Source organism: Sorghum bicolor, chromosome 10 (genome assembly GCF_000003195.3).
Source record: "Sorghum bicolor cultivar BTx623 chromosome 10, Sorghum_bicolor_NCBIv3, whole genome shotgun sequence".
In the NCBI taxonomy this organism is placed as follows: domain Eukaryota; kingdom Viridiplantae; phylum Streptophyta; class Magnoliopsida; order Poales; family Poaceae; genus Sorghum; species Sorghum bicolor.
The window spans coordinates 49,717,886-49,735,748 of NC_012879.2; the positions used below are offsets into that span (position 1 = coordinate 49,717,886).

Below are 17,863 nucleotides of genomic sequence, written 5' to 3' on the forward strand. Positions count from 1 at the left end.
GCTTTAACTGCCTTCATCGTTTGTAAGTAATTAAAATATTTGTTCACAATAATACTTGCCACTTTATATAATCCAGAAAAGGCATGTTTCTCAGTATGCCTAACTAACTAACTCTAGTATTCCCCCTTCCCTCCCCCCCCCCACCCCCCCCCCCCCCCCCCACACACACACACAGGCTTAACATATTATCACAGCATTTTGTCCACAATTTGTTTAAAAAATATGCCTCCGAAAGGTTATGTGTGTTAGGTAACAGTAGCTTGCTCTGACTGAACCTTCACAGATCATGGCGGGTTCCACCATATGCTTGGTCGCAGCAACTATCAAGCACGCTTAGATCCTACTTCAATTCGGACAGCAAAATAATCATATAGCTTCCAGTACCTTTGGATGTGTCCTCCTAATCTATATTTCTACTAGCATTCTATCTCGCCATGCAAACATATTGTACACATTAATATCCACTAGTACATGTAACTATGTCTCCATTTAAGCTATTCACGTAACCATACGACATGATTTATTAATATATAATTACGTGTCCACGCATCAGAGTGCTAAGTCATCCACGAACATGTCTTATGATATTTATTTATTTATATACTCCCTCTGTATAGGATTTATATGTCGTTTAGGACAGCAACACGGTCTCCAAAACACAACTTTGACTTCTCATTTTTATAAAATTATTTAGAAAAAATAATATATGTATACTTTTATGAAAGTATTTTTAAGACAAATCTATTCATATAATTTTCACATTTGCAAACTCAACAATTTAAAAATTATTGATAATTTATATTCCAAATGTTTGACCCAGCCTTGTTTGTTTGCCTGATAAGTCATTGCAGAAAGTACTGCTCGCTGATTTGTTGTAAGAGAAAAACACTGTTGAATGACGGATAGATTTGGTTGATAAACTCAAGCGAACTTGTCCAAAATCACTTTAAAATCCTATACGGAGGGGGTAAGTAAATATAAATAGTATAGTTTCATTTACAATTTCCGTAGCAATGCGAGGGGCATTCTTCTAGTTAAGTATATTTTGCATCACGAGGTCGTCAGTTTCTATTACTACATTAATTATGTCACATCTGGAATAGATATGCATTTTGTGAATGGCGTTTTTTATCATGTGTTTACACATATGTTTATCTTGCTTATGTCATTAAGTGTGCGACAGGACTTTTTTTTTGAAAGGTAACAGGACAATTAAATAGTTGATGCCAAGCAACCAACCTTGTGCACAACCTGATCCTAGTGGGCCCGCTCATATTTAAAAGAAGAGGCGTCCCGCATCCTCATAAATAAAGTTTATATTTGCATCTTTCGCCATCACAGTTGTGTGGCAGCTGATTCAACTTCTAGTATCTTGCTTGGAGAGGTCATCTATCTCCAGGAATTATTTCGATAGCGAGTGAACACAGTCGCAGATTACAGATTAAGATGCCATGTATGCACGTACGTGTTGCTCCAAGGGTTTGACAGTGTGGATGCAGGTGAATACATCATCAGGGTTCCGACATGGATAGCTGGGTGGGCAGGGCAGCTGCATCCTCCAGAGACCACATGATGATTACAGGGATGCAAATACGATAGTTTGGCCACCATATGTAGCAGCGCTCAACTACTTCCGCACTCTACCCTCTCAGGTAATTCAACCAGGTGGTTAAACTGAATTGGCACGGTAAAAGCCCCATAAGGCCGTGTTACAACCTCGAGGGTTCCGACTTTCAACATAATATTATCAAAGTCTTCAACTCGGGACCCTGACAATGAACGATTACTGAAGTCAATTCAAACAAGAACTGCAGAGTTCCAACAAAATCTGACACTTTCCAATACCTTGTTCACTTGAGTTTATCAGCCGAAATTACCAGCCATTCAGGCAGCAGTGTTTTTCTCATCTAGTACAATTGTAGAATCTGCTTATGCACGCACTACACTAGCATTGCAAAGTTATTATTTTGCTAATAGGTCTCAGGTCCCCGTGAGAGACATGAGTGTGATTCGATTCCTGGGAATCGAACTTGCGCCGGCAGCAAGCACGCCGACTAGGCTAGCCACCTGGCATGAGAACAATCTGTTGTGAAGGATTCGCAAAACACGTCAACACTGTGGACATATTCAGCAAATTGCAACCAGTGCTTGTCACTGTTCTTATACAAGAGAGTTAAAACGACTGTTACAAATATTGGGGACTGAGATATATAATTGTATCGAGGATCAATAGAGACAGAGAAATCTTAAGACACTAAAACCCTTGACTATTATACCTTAACACCCTATTGAGTTGCATGCACCAATCCGTTTAACCCAAAAGCTTAAGCTGATGGAGAGAAATGGACAATTCACTTATATTCCAACACTCCCCCTCACATGGAGGCTCCTCAGGCCTCAAACGTGGAATAGGAGCGAGCCCCTCACGTGAAGGCTCCCTCTGGTTTTGATACCATATTGAGTTGCAGACACCAACAAGTTCAACCCAAAAACTTAAGCTGATGGGAAGAGATGAGCAATTCACTTATATTCCAACACACCCCCTCTCCCCCTCTCAGATGCAACATAAAATGCAGTGTCATTGCATTAGGAGAGCTGACACTATAAACTAATAAACTGGAAAACAAATGAAACTAATACATCCAAAATCAAAGATGTCATCAAAGCGTGCAACCCTTAAACAATGCCGATGTACACCATGTTACAAATATTGGGGACTATATTGGATGATTGTTTTGAGGCCATATAGGGAGTATTCATAGAGTACATGAGAAACAAAGAGAGGGAAACCCTAGACTACAAGATTACACTAATACCCTTAACTATTATACCTTAACAAAGACCACACCATGGCCTGCATGTATAACAAATTTTGAAATTTGCAACGGACACCAATCTACTTGAGTTAATCAATTCAAAAGAAAACTCACAGTTAGCAACCGCGTTATGAATAGACCAAAGCAATGCATGGACCATTGACTATCCAAAAGTTTATGCAAACACCTGCTCTTTTGACTTACATTTTAACCAAAAAAAAAAGATTACATGCAAAATGCTATATCACAGACATCTAAACAGGGCAGTACGAATTACATGTGGACAATGGTACAGGTGAAATGAACTCAATCATGAATGTGGACTAGCCACTGAATGTACACAAAATTTCAGAGCACAACAGAAAGAGCTCATTACATTTTTAAAATACAATGACAATGTACACAATGAATGACAAGCTGCACATTGATTGTTGAAACCAATTACATTTTAGAATACAGAGAGAACTCACTGCAAGGCTTCACCAGACATTCATCTGTGAACTTCTTTTACAATTGTGTCTTCACCAACAGAAGACGTCGGAAGAAGGTGTTTGTCTTCCAAGTCATCTTCGTCAAAGTTATCGTTGCTGGTGGTGTTGGAACCATCTAAATTCACAGACAGCAATACGACATGAGACTGTATAATAGGATAACAAGAGGGCATAAACACAGCAGATTGGACAACAGTACAATGTATAGAAATGAAAAATGACAGCAAGGAGATAGAGAAACCACCAGTCATGACAGAGGAAATAGAGAGCACCAGAATCTACCTGAGAAACGACAGTCTGCAAGATGCTTTGTCTCAGTTGACTCAAGCCGCATGCTTTCTGGTAGAAGGCAGTTGCAAAAGGCACCTGAAAATAGTTTGGATTATCCTCCATTGTAAGCTATGTGAATTTTCATCCCAATATGTGTGTTCTTTGCAACAAAAAAAAAGTATATGTTTTGATACGAAGTTACAAACCAACCTAATAGATCCATGTGTTTCATTTGTCAGTGACTCAGTTACATCCAAAAATGCAATTCAAATCATGGGAGATATTGATATCAAATATTAAGGCTTATACTTCTGATGTTTTTCACTTCTATAATGGGGCCATACATGCCCCATGAAGGAAAACTCTGGTATTTCTGGGTATTTGCCTATTTGGTCAACATACATATTAGAATCTGGACAAGACTAGTAAGAAATGTATTGCATATGGCAAGGATAACTAGTTATCATTGATCACAACCGATCATGTATGAGTTTCACAATATTCCTTTGAAAAAAAAAGGAATCCATCTAACTTTTTGTTGGAAACTTGCCAGCTTCAAGGAACTGGTCCTGCTTGCAGAGCTGGAGAATGGTTGAACAATTTGATTTAAAAACTATGTTCAAATTCAATAAAAACTGTGTTCAAATTCAATACATTAAAGGACACCAAGAACTCAGTAACATGGTGATCCTAAATTTAGAACTGTGTGTTCTATCATAGTTGGATCAAAAGCAATGGCATTGAGATTTCCAGACACATTTAAGAAGTGATCTAATAAACATTCTTTAGTTTGATCATTCAATAATGTATGTTCATGATGCTAGCCCTTTCTTAGTTCTGTGTGACTCATAATTAGCATCCTATGAATAATCATTGTACTCTGTTTAGCGCATCTCTCTTCCTCTACAACTCAACAGGTTTCCTCCCATTCCTGAGCACTAAAATAATCCCACACTTAATTCCGGCATCTATATCAGAACTCCCTCCTATCATTAAAGTATTGCATGATAACAAACACTACTCCATCCATTTCACTACAGCTTGAGTATGCCCATCTTCTAGCTAACTAAAGTTTAGCAAGCCCATCTTCTACAGTTTAGCATGCCCATCTTCTCCCATCTAGAGCTTCTTAACTAGGAAATTTTATTATAATCAAGATAGTATCGTGGTTAGGATTCGAGATACTACAAGATAAATTTTTCTGTTCCCTGAATAATCTTAATCACATACAACATAGTACACTGAACTGCTAATGTTGTATACTTCTTGGCTGTAATAAATCACCAGAAACTTTCAAAGACAATATATATAGGACATGTTTTATTACCTAGCCTTGCAAGTCGATTGACCCAACCAGGAATTGGTTTTCCTGTTAATCTGGTGCTAAGATCATCTGTAAAATGGTTACAGTTCTTGGAAATGAGGTGGTAGGTATCTCCATGGTATTCTGAGGCCATCCTCTGAATGAATTCTCGAAATTCCAAGGGATTCAGAGTTGTGCGGCCTATGAAAACCGTACACCTGTATATGAACCCTGGGCAGTTCTTTGGTTCCACCTCAAAAACACCACTCGATGGGTGATCATGTGCTCCAAAACTGTACTCCGATCCATGAACTGTTGAACAATCAACAGAATAACATAAAACATGAACAATTTGGACACTTGAATAGAAAATGCTAAGTACAATGATGAACCAAATATTCTAAACATAGGATTAAATGATTTGTCAAGTTTTGGTTCTCATCACAAAATGGTCAAAATTGCATCACAGGATACATGCATATTCAGGAATATATGCTCAGAAATCCAAGAAAAAAGAAAGAGTATCCCCTCAAAAATGAAAACGAGAGATGACCAGTCAGTGGCAGAGCACTTAGTCTCTTTACTATTTGTCAATTGTCCCTACAAGATCAACAGTGCTAACTTCAAGTTTGTCATCCTAACCTTTGTATACGCAAAACCAGTAATAGAACAAAAGCTACCAACAGTTTTCAAATTTAAATTTACCAAAAGAAAGTTGCAAACATATGAACACACTGGAAACAGTTGAGTTGGTTGATAGACAAAGCAAAATGATAAATAGTTTTCATGGCCCAAATAAATATAAACTCACTTTTCCTATATGTCAGACGCCTGAATTTTGGTTCCTGTTCAGGCAACACCCTGGCCATTGATCTTGCTTCAGTTTTTAAGCTCCATCAAGCAGAATCTCAGGTTGTTTTTACTTTGAAGTTGGATCCGTTCAGACCAAGACCTGCTAAGTGCTAACACATAATGGTGCCTCCTCTCCTTCCTATTCCACCCGTTAATTTTGTATTTATCTTGATCGCATGTCCAATGTCTTGGTCTGAGGAGCTAGCAGGGAGAGGATAGGTCAATTTTATCTAGGTCGTGGTGTACCAGCGAACGCCCTTGATTCCGAGACAGTGCTGTTGCCTGTTGAGGCTGTTCTAACAGAGCTCTGGTGAAGGTCTGGAGTGTGGTTGCTCCCCACTCTCCTTGTCGAAGTTCCTGTAATTTTGTTTACTGTTTTGTGTTAGAAACACTCATCAAATCTGACCTTGTTTGACCACAGAAAAATCTGTTGATTGTATCTTGTATTTTGTGTATTTATTACCGTCCAAAACAAGGTAATGTGATTGTTGGACCATAGAAGAATAATGTGGATTGTGTCTTGTGACTTGTTTTTTAGTTCAAGTTGGAATGGAAACACTAGGTGTTTTTGTCCTTGTTTGACTATAGAAAAAAAAACTGTGGATTGTGTCTTTTGACTTGTGTTTTAGTTCAAGTTGGAAATACTAGGGGACTTTTGTCCTTGTTTGTCTATAGAAAAAAAATGTTTATTGTACTATGTATTTTGTGCAAAATAGACTACTCAAATCTTTTGTTTTGTAATTGTAGGGAAACACAAGGCAACTTTGTGATTATTTGACTATACAAAAAAGATTGTGGATTGTATAGGTACTTTGGTCCTTCTTTGGCTATCGTAAAAAAAATGTACAACTATAGAAGACTAAGAAGAGAAAAAATAAGGAAAACATAGGATTCTGATTTACTGAATTTCATAGTCTAGTGCTGAGTTTATGTAGTTTAGTTGTGGTATAAATGTATAATTACAGTTCTAACTAACAAAAGTTACACGTTGAAATATGCAATTTTCTTAGATACTGGAATATTGTTTGTAATAAACTCCCCTGTAGAAATGAGCACACAGCCACACATTCATTGATTTTTCACCATAATGGTACACTGATTTGTCATTAATTGGAGACATAATGTGTTGAATTTTGTTTACACGTTGTGTAGACTATGAGTCTCTATTCCTCTATGCAACTGTGATTCCAAAGGGAAGAGAAGTATGATGCATGCATTTTTTTTCTGAACATTTGTTACAAAACACAAATGAAGTACTTATTAGTACTTCATGAACAAACGGTCCAATACACATTTTGAATCCAATTTTAGCTACCAGGTGGTACACTACAGAATAAAGGAGATGAATAAGGGAGAACAGATAACCAGACAATTTTCTGGTATATGTTTAGCAGGTCCATTAAGAAATATTAGAGTTAACAGGTTTTTTAGCTGGTCCGTAACAGTTTAGCTATACAAACAGATGTAGCTGTTAAATCTTAATCCGACGATTAAGATCGTTGCTTGAACAAATGTACTATTTCAGGCATCTGAAATATAGCAATGCCCAAATAAACTGGATGTCGGGATTGCAGATAGTAATACTTAGAGAGTGGTGCACTTTTCAAGAACTTGCACATTGACAAACAATGAAACAAAGTACAATTTTAAAGTTTACAAATAAAGCATGCAAGTAATAGTTACACGTCAAACAGTTCTAAGAAGATGAAATCACGAGCAAAAGAGGGAAACATAAAAGGAGACAAGTTTTTTATCAAATGTCATATGAATGTCACAGTCCATGGATCTGCAAGCGTCAACTAAAAAATCTCATGAAGGGTGCTTTCAAGTAAGTGGACTGAATTATAACCCTATCTATTGATAAACCAGCAAAGGTGTATTATATTATAAAAAAAAGTTCACCTTTACTACAGATTCATTATTGCTCACACTAGCACAAGACCACACTTCCAAACTGACTTTCTAAGAACAGCAATTCTACATAATGTTTTGCAAACTATTACTTGAGTTATCTGCAATTCTTTTTTTTTCTCTACCTAATATTAAAGAGAGGATGATTTCTTGTTCCGTTATCGATCACAACCATCCAATGGATCCAATCTCTCACGTGTGTCTAAGCACGGAGCGGAGTCCTATTCCAAAACGAATTTACGGAGTGTTTCCGTGGTTGCCACTCTCTCCTGTGCACCTATTGAGTTAGAGCAGACTGTACAGGTGCAGCAGAATCCAATCTCAAAACAAATTAGAACAAGTGATGCGACCATTGATAATTTCTAAACCTCCCATACCCATATGAGTTAAAGCATCAGGCAGATAGTACGACGTTCGATTCCAAGATGTATTCAAAAAGTTGGCATGACCGTTGCATAAATCTCTGAGCCACAAGTCATCTAGTTAATCGTGCAGTAAGTTGCACACATGCATGTATGCTACTTTTAACAGAAAATTATAACTGTAAAAGGATTGATCATACCGTACATTCACAAGAAATGTGATAACAAGAAATGTGATGTAATCATATAACTGTAAAAGGATTGATCATACCGTACAATCACAAGAGTGGTAAAGATCTATTGACATGGCTTTGACCATTAACCGAAAAGGCTCCTTAAACACAAAAATAAAATATCTATTGTGATAGTTCTAAGCAACAATAGATATGTCCAGTCTCGGCCTTAGGCTATCTCCAACAGGGAGACCCATTTGGGAACCCAAACCTAAAATGGGTCTCCAACACAATACCTATAGCCTCCAACAGAGTACCCATACAGAAGACCTATTTTGGGTATCAGGAGAGGCATAACCCAAATTTGGGTATCCTCTCTCCTCGAGACCCATTTGCAGAGAGTGTTGTCTTTTAGGTCTTGTTGTTGGAGAAGACTAAAAATAGGTATGGAACCTTTTACCTGTAGCGCTACCCAAAGGACAAATGGGTCTTGTATTTTGGGTGACGATTGTTGGAGATAGTCTTATGGATACTAGGAAATACTCGGAAACCATAAAATATCTATTCTGATACTTCTAAGAAACAATTGATATGTCCGGTCTCAGCCTTATGTATACTACTAGGAAATAACAGCATGGGTTATTAAATTTAATCTTTCCCTTCTGAATCCTCTAAATCTGATCAATCCAGCATGTATCTAGCTTATCTCAACTAGAACAAGTAGCCAAGAGAATCCAAGATCTTCTCATCTGGCTTATCTCAACTGGAACAAGTATGAGTGAAATTGGTTACGGTGGTACACCTGTGAAATATATAAATGTTATGGTTGTACACAAGTTCCTTATAGGTGTTTAAGATCGATTGCGTCGGTTACACGAGCGGTAGTACCGCGAAAATGTTTTTCAATTTCACTTTGCTTGGTTACAAGCCTGGAAGTACTACAGCGGAAATACAGTTGGTTTCACGTTAATTAGGTTATCTTGGTGGCAAACAAGTGGCTGGTAGGTTAGGTACTACGGCTGAAATGGTTTATGATGGCACATAGAGTACATTTAAGCTGCAGTACGTGGGCCTACTGTGGCATTGGATGTGTTGGTTGTTGCCGTGTCTATGCTCGACCCCGCTCCCTCTCTACCCACCATTCCCAGAAGCAAGTCGCTTCTTCAACGAACAAAAGCACAGACTTCCAATAAAACTGCATCTAACTGTAGAGTTCCGATAAAACTGCATCTAATTGTAAATTTTAAAGTTCACATAACAGTACAGCCTACGGACTCGAACAAATCCCCTCCGTACAAAATTGCCATTTCGGGCCCGGCGCTTACCTTCGACGGCAGAGTGGAAGATGCCGAGCCCGCACCAGTGGAGGTAGTTGTTAATCGGCGTCAGGTCGTACACGTTGAGCACGACCGGGTAGGTCGCCGCCCCCGCCGCATCCCCAACCGCCGCGCCACCGGAGACCGCCCCGCCCATCGGCCCCGGCCGGACCCTCACCGCTCCCTCCCTCTCTGAGGAGATCTCTCGCGCGCCCCGCGCGCCGGAGACTGACCGACCGACCGCGCGCGCAGTCGCCGCCGGCGCGCGAGGCAGTAGCTACTGCAGGCGAGATCGCGAGGGACGCTGGATGGAGCAAAAGGGGAAGAGACAAGAGAGGCGGATGGAGACGACCACACCACACCAGTCGACACGATGACCAACGGAGCGGGTCGAGAGCGTGTTCCGGGAGAGGTTCACGTCACGCCACATTGACTGAACGGTGGGGTCAGGAGGATGCGGCCCGAAGGGCTGGAGGAGACTCCTCCCTCCGAACCAAAACAAGGTCGCTTTCCCAAGAAGGTTACAACGTTCACCGAAAACATAAAAAAGAATTGATATCATATAATGGCTTGTTTACTTCCATCACAAAACATAATTTTTTTCAAAATTGTCCGTCACATCAAATCTTTAGACGCATGCATGAAGTATTAAATATAAACGAAAATAAAAACTAATTACACAGTTTGGTCGAAATTTATGAGACGAATCTTTTGAGCCTAGTTAGTCCATGGTTGGACAATAATTACCACAAACAAACGAAAGTGTTACAGTGTCGCGAAATTTTTTTCCTTCACGAACTAAACAAGGCCTAAGTGTCATATTTAGTTTGTCCTAAATCAAACATTACAATCTTTGACCAACTATTTATAAAAATTCTTACAATTTCACAATATATAAATTATATATTATGATAGTATTTCTCATATCTAAAAAAATTTATAACATGAAATTATATGAATTTTTTAAAATCAATGGTCAAAGATACACATATTTTACTTAAGACAAACCAAATGTGACACTTATTAAAAAAAAGGAAATATCGTTAAATCTAATTTTATATTTGAAAATATAAATACTACCACAATGTCATAGCGATATTTATTTTGAGACGAAGGGATCATGCGTATCTACTATAACTAAATAGAATGTACCCACTAACAGATTTCTCTACAATTTCGTGAAGCCACGTCATCATATAGGGCCTGCTTTTCTCTACATCAATGACTACTTGCATGTTCTCTCCTTCCTAGTGCATTAAACACTGGCACCTATTCCTCTTCCTAATAACACTAGTATAGTGCCCGTGCTAACGCCACGGCAAATTTTAGGAATAGACATAAAATCAACCAAACTATTTTTCAATGGCCATATATGTTTTGTTCCCTACTTTCAGAACCAAGGTCGTACATGTTTTGTTTGGGGTTGCTGCTGGCAACAAAGTCCATCCATGAATGAAAGCCAGACATGAGATTATTTTGGTCAGTCACTATAAATAATTGAAGACATCCAAATGGCAGATGGTTCAGCTACAAGTAAATGAAAGCTGAAATATAGATGAGCACATGTGTATAAGACACGGTGCTTCCACATAATACATGACTTAGGGCAGCAGTCTAACCCAGTATAGCCAGAAGCATATTTATATATTATAATTAGTAGAAGGAAGATGGTTCGATGCAAAAGACTTCATCCACTCCAATGCTCCAAATCAGGATGGGGACCTAATCCTGCAACTGAATGGATTTAGTTATTACAACATTGAAACCGCCATTGCAAAAAGAAAATGCATACTTATTGGTTTTCATAGTCGCAGTGCTAAGGCATAATTCATGGTCATCGCCATGAATTGGGCAACAATTTAATTGAAGCAATAAAAAAGCTCACCTATGGATGTGCTTTGTCCATGACCTTGATCCCACTGCTGGAGGAGTTCACTCTTGATGTTTTTTACCACTTTATTTTTAGGAGATATAATGGTATGTCCTATAAATGAGACAAGTTCAATTATATGGCCATGGTTCTGAAATTTCATGCAATTGCAAAATATAGTAAAAACAGGCATACTTTATAGAAATATGAGGATTGAGACTAACCACAGAGATTGAAGGACTTTCAGGATAGCCTATGGGCAGTGTGATCTCCAGTACATGAATCCATCCTAGTTCATCCATGGCAGATAGTTAGCCATAATTTCAAACAACATAACAGAATTGAAGAGAAGCCCAAACAAATTCAGCGATATTTGAAAAACTCATAAGAAACTCATATCACTGAAAATATTATTTTCAGACATTTCTAATTCTGAAATGATCCTAAGCATCTACAAGTGTTTAACGTGGTAGGAATGCTTTGCTGCAATCAAAACAAGTTGATCCTTTCCATCTATCGATCAAGTATACATCATCATATACTAATTGCAGTGTGGGTACAAGTGTTCGATGTATACTAAGACTAATAAGGCAAAATAAATGTACATAATTTTTTTTATTATGTGTAACTTGAAAATGTTTCATATTCTGAAATAAACATGAGAAGTTTAATCGAATTTGAGTTGTATGTATTTGGTGGCATAAATGCTCACTTGTTTCTCGCTGTAGGTCGTCTTGACTCATATATATGACATGTACAGATTAGCATGAAAACTGCTAATTCAATTTTCAGTTGGAAATATTTGTTGGCATCAATACTCATTTGTTTATTACTGCAAATCAGCTTGTCTTGTCCCTTAACATATAGAGCAGGCAGTGGCCACATGGTTGTTCAAAATGATTCATATCTGAACCCCATGATAACAACAAGATGCGAAGTGTGACAGTACAGAATATCTCAGGACAGACTTGTACTGGAGGCTTCGAACCTGGAATAAATTAAAACAACACAGGACCTGCCTGGTTCCTCCAATGTAGGAAAAACTAATTTTCTAAAATCTCAGCCAATCACCAATGTAGAATCAGTTCCTACAATCTTTGCACAAATTAGGCAAATAGTGTCAAAGTCAATACCTATATTCTAGATTTCTAGCTAGGAATATGCAGTGGGCTGAGCTAGTGGCCATAGAGCGTCAACAGGATCTTCGCATGGAGCTCTTAGGCCTTGTTTAGTTGACTCCGAAATTCAAAAAGTTTTCAAAATTCTCCGTCAGATCGAATTTTGTGGCATATGCATGAAGTATTAAATATAGACGAAAATAAAAACTAATTACACAGTTTGTCTGTAAATCGCGAGACGAATCTTTTGATCCTAGTTAGTTCATGATTGGACAATATTTGCCAAATAAAAACGAAAATGCTACAGTAGCGAAATCCGAAATTTTTTCGGAACTAAACAAGGCCTTACACTGTGAAGTCATAGCCGATGAGGAACAGATAGCATGACTCCTTAAGATCAGGCGTGACGACATCCCTGCATCCTTGAGTGGGCTGATATCGATGAGCTGCGCATTAAGAACTTGCAAGGATGCAGCTAGTGGAGTAATAAAAATTAAATACGTCTTTAAGAACTTGCAAGGATGCAAACAAGTGACTAAAAACAATACCACCATTAGAACCAAAATTGGTGCTATATGAATGTCACAGAAGCTTGACGTGTCGAGTACTTCAATACTTGCAATCTCAATGGGAAGAGCAGCTAGCATCAGTTGGTAGCAGCAGTGAATTGCTTCATCTGAACAGAAGAAGCATTAGCCATAACTATCTTGAAAAATATGTTTGACGGTTAAAGACTTCGTCATATAAGCATCAGTCTTTGATAGAGGGATTTATTAGTAGATCATATAGGGATTAAAGATGGTTCTGTGTTGCATGCACCGGAGAGAAGCAAAAGAAAAAACTGGGCTCACAATTGGTAAAAGCTGCTCATAACTGACAGTCAATTGTCTGTTTCCAGAGTTTAAATATAATAAGTAAGCAACACATATATCCTCAAATGCACAATCAAATTATCGCAATGTTGAGATACCACCGAGGTTTTAATCTTGTTTGATGTCTCTATTATCTTCTGCTCGTCCTTCTTGATGCTGATCTAAGTATAATCCATGCCCCTATTAGACAACAAGACATCGCAATATGGTCAACAATGTCCTGCCAAATCAATGCATCAGTAGCATATAGTGTATCTGGAGAAACATAAGTCAGAACTTAATTCCCCGCATCAGCCCAAATTAAGTTAAATCGTGAGGCCATGAATAGTAAATCTATTGCATCAATCAGTCAAAACTTTGTGCGGAAGGTAATAGGAACCAAAAATCCATCTAGCACTAAAGAATCCGAACCATAGCCTTGAGCCAACTCAGGTTGACAGCAACAACGATAGGAAGAAGGGCACGCCGGAGCGAAGCATGGCGAAGAGTGGCTCGACAGCGGCGTCGAGCACGCACCTGTGCCTCGCGGAGGTCCGGGTGAGGCAGCGCACCTTGCGGGCGACGTCCATGTCCCCGGCACGCACAAGGTCGACGAGCACCTGTAGCGCCACCGGCTTAGATGGGCGCGCCTCCGCCGCCGCCGATTCAGGAGACACCTCCCCGGATGAGCACGCCTCCGGCGATTCAATCTCCGTCGGTCGCCATGACACCAAACAGGAGCGCCTACAGGCGGAGCGCGCCGATGTCGAGGTCGCGATGGGGCAAGGAAGGGAGCGGAGTCGAAGTCGCGAGTGGCAGAGCCTGCGTCCTCCAAGGCCATGAAGGTGTCGCCCCGCCTCGTCCTTGGTCGGAGCGCCACCATAGCAGCCATTGTTGCTGTGTCGCCGGTGGCCGTAGCTAGGGTTTCGAACATGGGAAGGCGCGCTGGGGAAGGGACGAGAGAGGAGGAGATGAAGTTGCACCTAGGGGAGAAAGTCGAGCTTGGACTACCAGCGGCTTGGCCTGGCCTGGTGGCCAGCGGCGGCGCCCTGCCATGGTCGTCCGTGGGGGAGAGGAGAGGAAGAGTCACGCGAGTTCGATCTACGGGAGAGGTGTCGAGGATGTGTGGGATGAGATGCAGCAGCCGCGGCCGGTGTTTTCTCGTGTAAGGAGAAAAAAAAGAAAAACTACGTAATTTCATTTGCCGGTGATTGAAGCCATGGGTGCTCGATCCCACGACGTTGGGTGAGTGCGCGCGGGCGAGGGTGGGAGTGAGGAGAGAGTTGGAAGCGGCTTCTCACCTCTTAATCTCAGACGTTGGACTCTTAGTTGGTGCATTGTGAGCCGTTGATCTTGAAGGAGGGAGGGGACTTCAAGAAGATTTCAATTATAGTAGAGATGTAAATGGACTAACAAATGCCACTCAAGAGCAAATAAAAAACCACTCTAGACCTGCCCCAACTCACGAGCAAATAAATAACCACTCACAGGCTCCTCAATTAGTGAACCAAGCAGTCAATTGCTCAGATTTATAAGCTAGCAAGGTTCGTTCATTTCCATTCACCCTTTCATCTCACCCATGAATTAGGTGCTAGCCTTCTTGATCGTGAGAGCCATGTCGGTCATCTCCTTTGGCGCCAGATTTGTTGTAGTAGAGGGCAGGGACAATCAGCTCGCCAACCAACGGTGTGGCACTAGTAGCAACGGTGAGAAGAGACGAGCGCAAGGAGAAGTGTTGCTCTCGCTCAAGAGACGACAGTGGCAGCAGCTAAGGGGCAAGCGACGGGGAACGAGCTGAGGTGGCATCCATGCATGGTTAGTGACGAAGTTCCAATGGGTCACCCTGGGCGTTCGGTACTACCAAACCGATCGATTCGGTATTTTGGTACCTTCTCTAATTCGGTACCAGAGAAAGTCGGTACCGTTCGGTTTCTGGAAAAACTCGGTACCGAGGTATTTCGGTTTCCGTACTTCGGTTCGGTACCGGTAAATACCAAAAGTACCGAACAACATGTAATATCAGGTTGAGTAGCAAATTTTGACAGAAATTTTACATGAATCCATATAGAATAATAGTGTCAAATTAAACAAATAGAAAGCCACAAATACATAATATATAGTTGTCTACAAATACATAATATATAGTTGTCCACAACATAATATATAGCTATTACATGGGCTGTTGGCAGGCTAATTCGGTACTGTTCGTTAATTTCGGTTTATCGAGGCCCAGTACCGAAAGTACCTCGGTAAATTTGGTACCTGGGAACCTGGTACCCCGAATTATTTGGTTTCGATATTTTTTGGTTCAGTTCTCGGTATTTTTCGATTCAGTTTTGGTTTTCGGTATTTCGTGGCCTGGGTTACCTACCAATGGGTGCGGCTATTGCCGCCACCACACCGGGAGATGGAGTCACGTTGACATGTTGGCAGCGACCTGCACCGCACGAGCAAGCCATGCCCGCATCGCTCGCTAGCACCCACCTTTCCTTGCGCTAGCACATGAAAAGATGGTGATTATTCTTTTCACTTAGAGATGGTGATTCGGTCGTGAGAGGAATGAAGGCGAGTAGCGAGCAGGCTGCCCATCATATCCTATTTTCTTTTTTATTTTTTTTAATATATGTTGAACTTTATAATATGTAATGATGCAGTGCAATGCTACAAAGTTCCCGCAGCAACACGCAGGTTATCGTCTAGTATCTAGAAATTGAGCCAATAGGACTTAGAACGATGTAGACTGAAGGGTGTACCAACGTTCGTGCCCCGCTCGTGGGATTATTTCGTTTGAATCTAAAACTTAACAAAATATGACTTATAAAACAGTAGAATTGTAGAAATATAATCTCACTACTATCCTCTCTTAATAGTTTGATATTAAGAATAACGTCAGCTGTTCTTAAGTTTTTCATCTCAAAATTATTAAATAAGTTCTTAACCTCCTTAATTATATTTCGTAAGATCAATATATTGTCAACATACTTACTTTCACTATAGCAATAATACATACATTTATCAGTTTCGTTCAAAATAAAGCAGTAGATGTTAAGGTTCCGTCGAACGTCTCATGCCATTGCATAGACATTTTGAGACCGTACAAAAACATCAATAATTTACACACCATGTATTCTTGACCATTTGCTACAAATTCATCTCACTCATCTATATAGATTCCCTCTTTAGCTCTCCATTTAGAGAAGTTGTCTCAACATCCATCTCATAAAACGAGAAGACCATAGAGGTTGCCAAGAAAAAAAGCTTAGCTTGACTCGGCTCGGTTTATTCTGGCTCGTTAAGATGCTGAGTTAGCTTAGTTTGGCTGATTTACAAGCTCGATCTAGTTTATTAAGCTCGCGAGATAGGTATAAAAAGTACATAAAATATAATATTTATATATATCCGAAGCTTGAGAATAGTAACAATGCAAAAGTAATACATTCAACGGCCTTAAATCAAACAAAATATTCATATATGCTAATATATCAACTATTTCTAAAGTGTAAGACATGAAGTAATACAAAACTAATATAAAGTATGATGACTTTTCCCTTGGAGCCGTGACTCGTTTGACTTGCGAACGGCTCGCGAGCTAGCTCAAGTGGGCTCATTATTTCTAACGAGCTATAATCTTGGCTCGGCTCGGTTCGGAGAGCCAAGCTGAGCGAGCTAACGAGCTTCGAGTTTTTCATCCAGCCTTAGCCACAAGCCTTGTCTTGTTCTTTTCAATAGTACCATTACACCTAATCTTTTCTTGGACATCCATTTGCATCCTACAGATTTGCACTTGTAAGGATACTCAACAACTTCTCAAGTTCTATTAAACATAATTGAATTCATCTCACTCTTCGCTTCTTCTTTTCATAAGTCAGTATTTGAAGATGAGAATGTCTTTTCGATGATTCTTGGAGTGTCATCCACAAGGTATATAATATAGTCATCACCAGAAGACTTTGTTGTCATTTATTTCTTACATTTTCAAGAAACTACAATGTCATCGTCCGATCCTCTTCGGAATTTTGCACATGGATTTTCTCAAAGTGTTCTATCAGACTATGTTGCTCATGGGTATTATAGACTATTATAGGTTCATATCTAGATGTGTCCATGTGGCTCTATATTGAGCTACCCCTACAAATGGTGTCCAAACGAGTCGCTCATCTACCCTTTACCGTATACAACTGTCTCTCTCACAATTTACTATACATTAACAGTAACAGATCCCGTGATCAGTACACCCGTTAAGTATAACACTAACGGATCGGATCCAGTGAACAGTGTAACCGTTATCCTCCAGTAAACAGTATGCCCGTTATACTCAATAGTAACAGATCCAATTAATAGTGCGTACCCATTATGTTTAACAGTAATGGGTCCAATGAACAGTGCACACCCGTTAGTATTTTCCAATGGTTCCTACCCCGTGCAACTGCACAGGTGAAAGCCCAAGTTTGGTTTTGGTAATTAATGACACCAAGTTGCTAATGCCTTGTGTTTAAGTGATTTGAGTTAGGCATAGCAACACATGTGATG

The 17,863-nt window shown here is 39.8% G+C and overlaps 1 protein-coding gene and 1 long non-coding RNA gene across 6 annotated transcripts; both read right to left on the reverse strand.

The window, feature by feature from the left end:
- On the reverse strand, positions 2,952 to 9,889 carry LOC8061979 (deSI-like protein At4g17486). 2 transcript variants are annotated; one of them, XM_002438533.2, is made up of 4 exons: positions 9,504 to 9,889; positions 4,905 to 5,192; positions 3,590 to 3,673; positions 2,952 to 3,422 (listed from the first exon to the last, which is right to left on the reverse strand). In XM_002438533.2, exons 1-4 carry the CDS (start codon positions 9,649 to 9,651, stop codon positions 3,307 to 3,309), a joined length of 636 nt encoding a protein of 211 aa, XP_002438578.1. In that variant the 5' UTR covers positions 9,652 to 9,889; the 3' UTR covers positions 2,952 to 3,306. The 2 variants fall into 2 exon arrangements, with proteins under 2 accessions (XP_002438578.1, XP_021305703.1); XM_021450028.1 differs by lacking the exon at positions 9,504 to 9,889 and adding an exon at positions 5,692 to 7,052.
- On the reverse strand, positions 10,865 to 14,506 carry LOC110431303. Of its 4 annotated transcripts, none has more exons than XR_002448771.1 (6): positions 13,871 to 14,506; positions 13,031 to 13,574; positions 12,832 to 12,928; positions 11,589 to 11,653; positions 11,380 to 11,478; positions 10,865 to 11,228 (listed from the first exon to the last, which is right to left on the reverse strand). It is a non-coding gene; the product is annotated as an uncharacterized LOC110431303 (long non-coding RNA). The 4 variants fall into 4 exon arrangements; XR_002448772.1 differs by having other exon boundaries at positions 13,031 to 13,534; positions 13,871 to 14,505; XR_002448770.1 differs by lacking the exon at positions 13,871 to 14,506 and having other exon boundaries at positions 10,865 to 11,222; positions 13,031 to 13,842.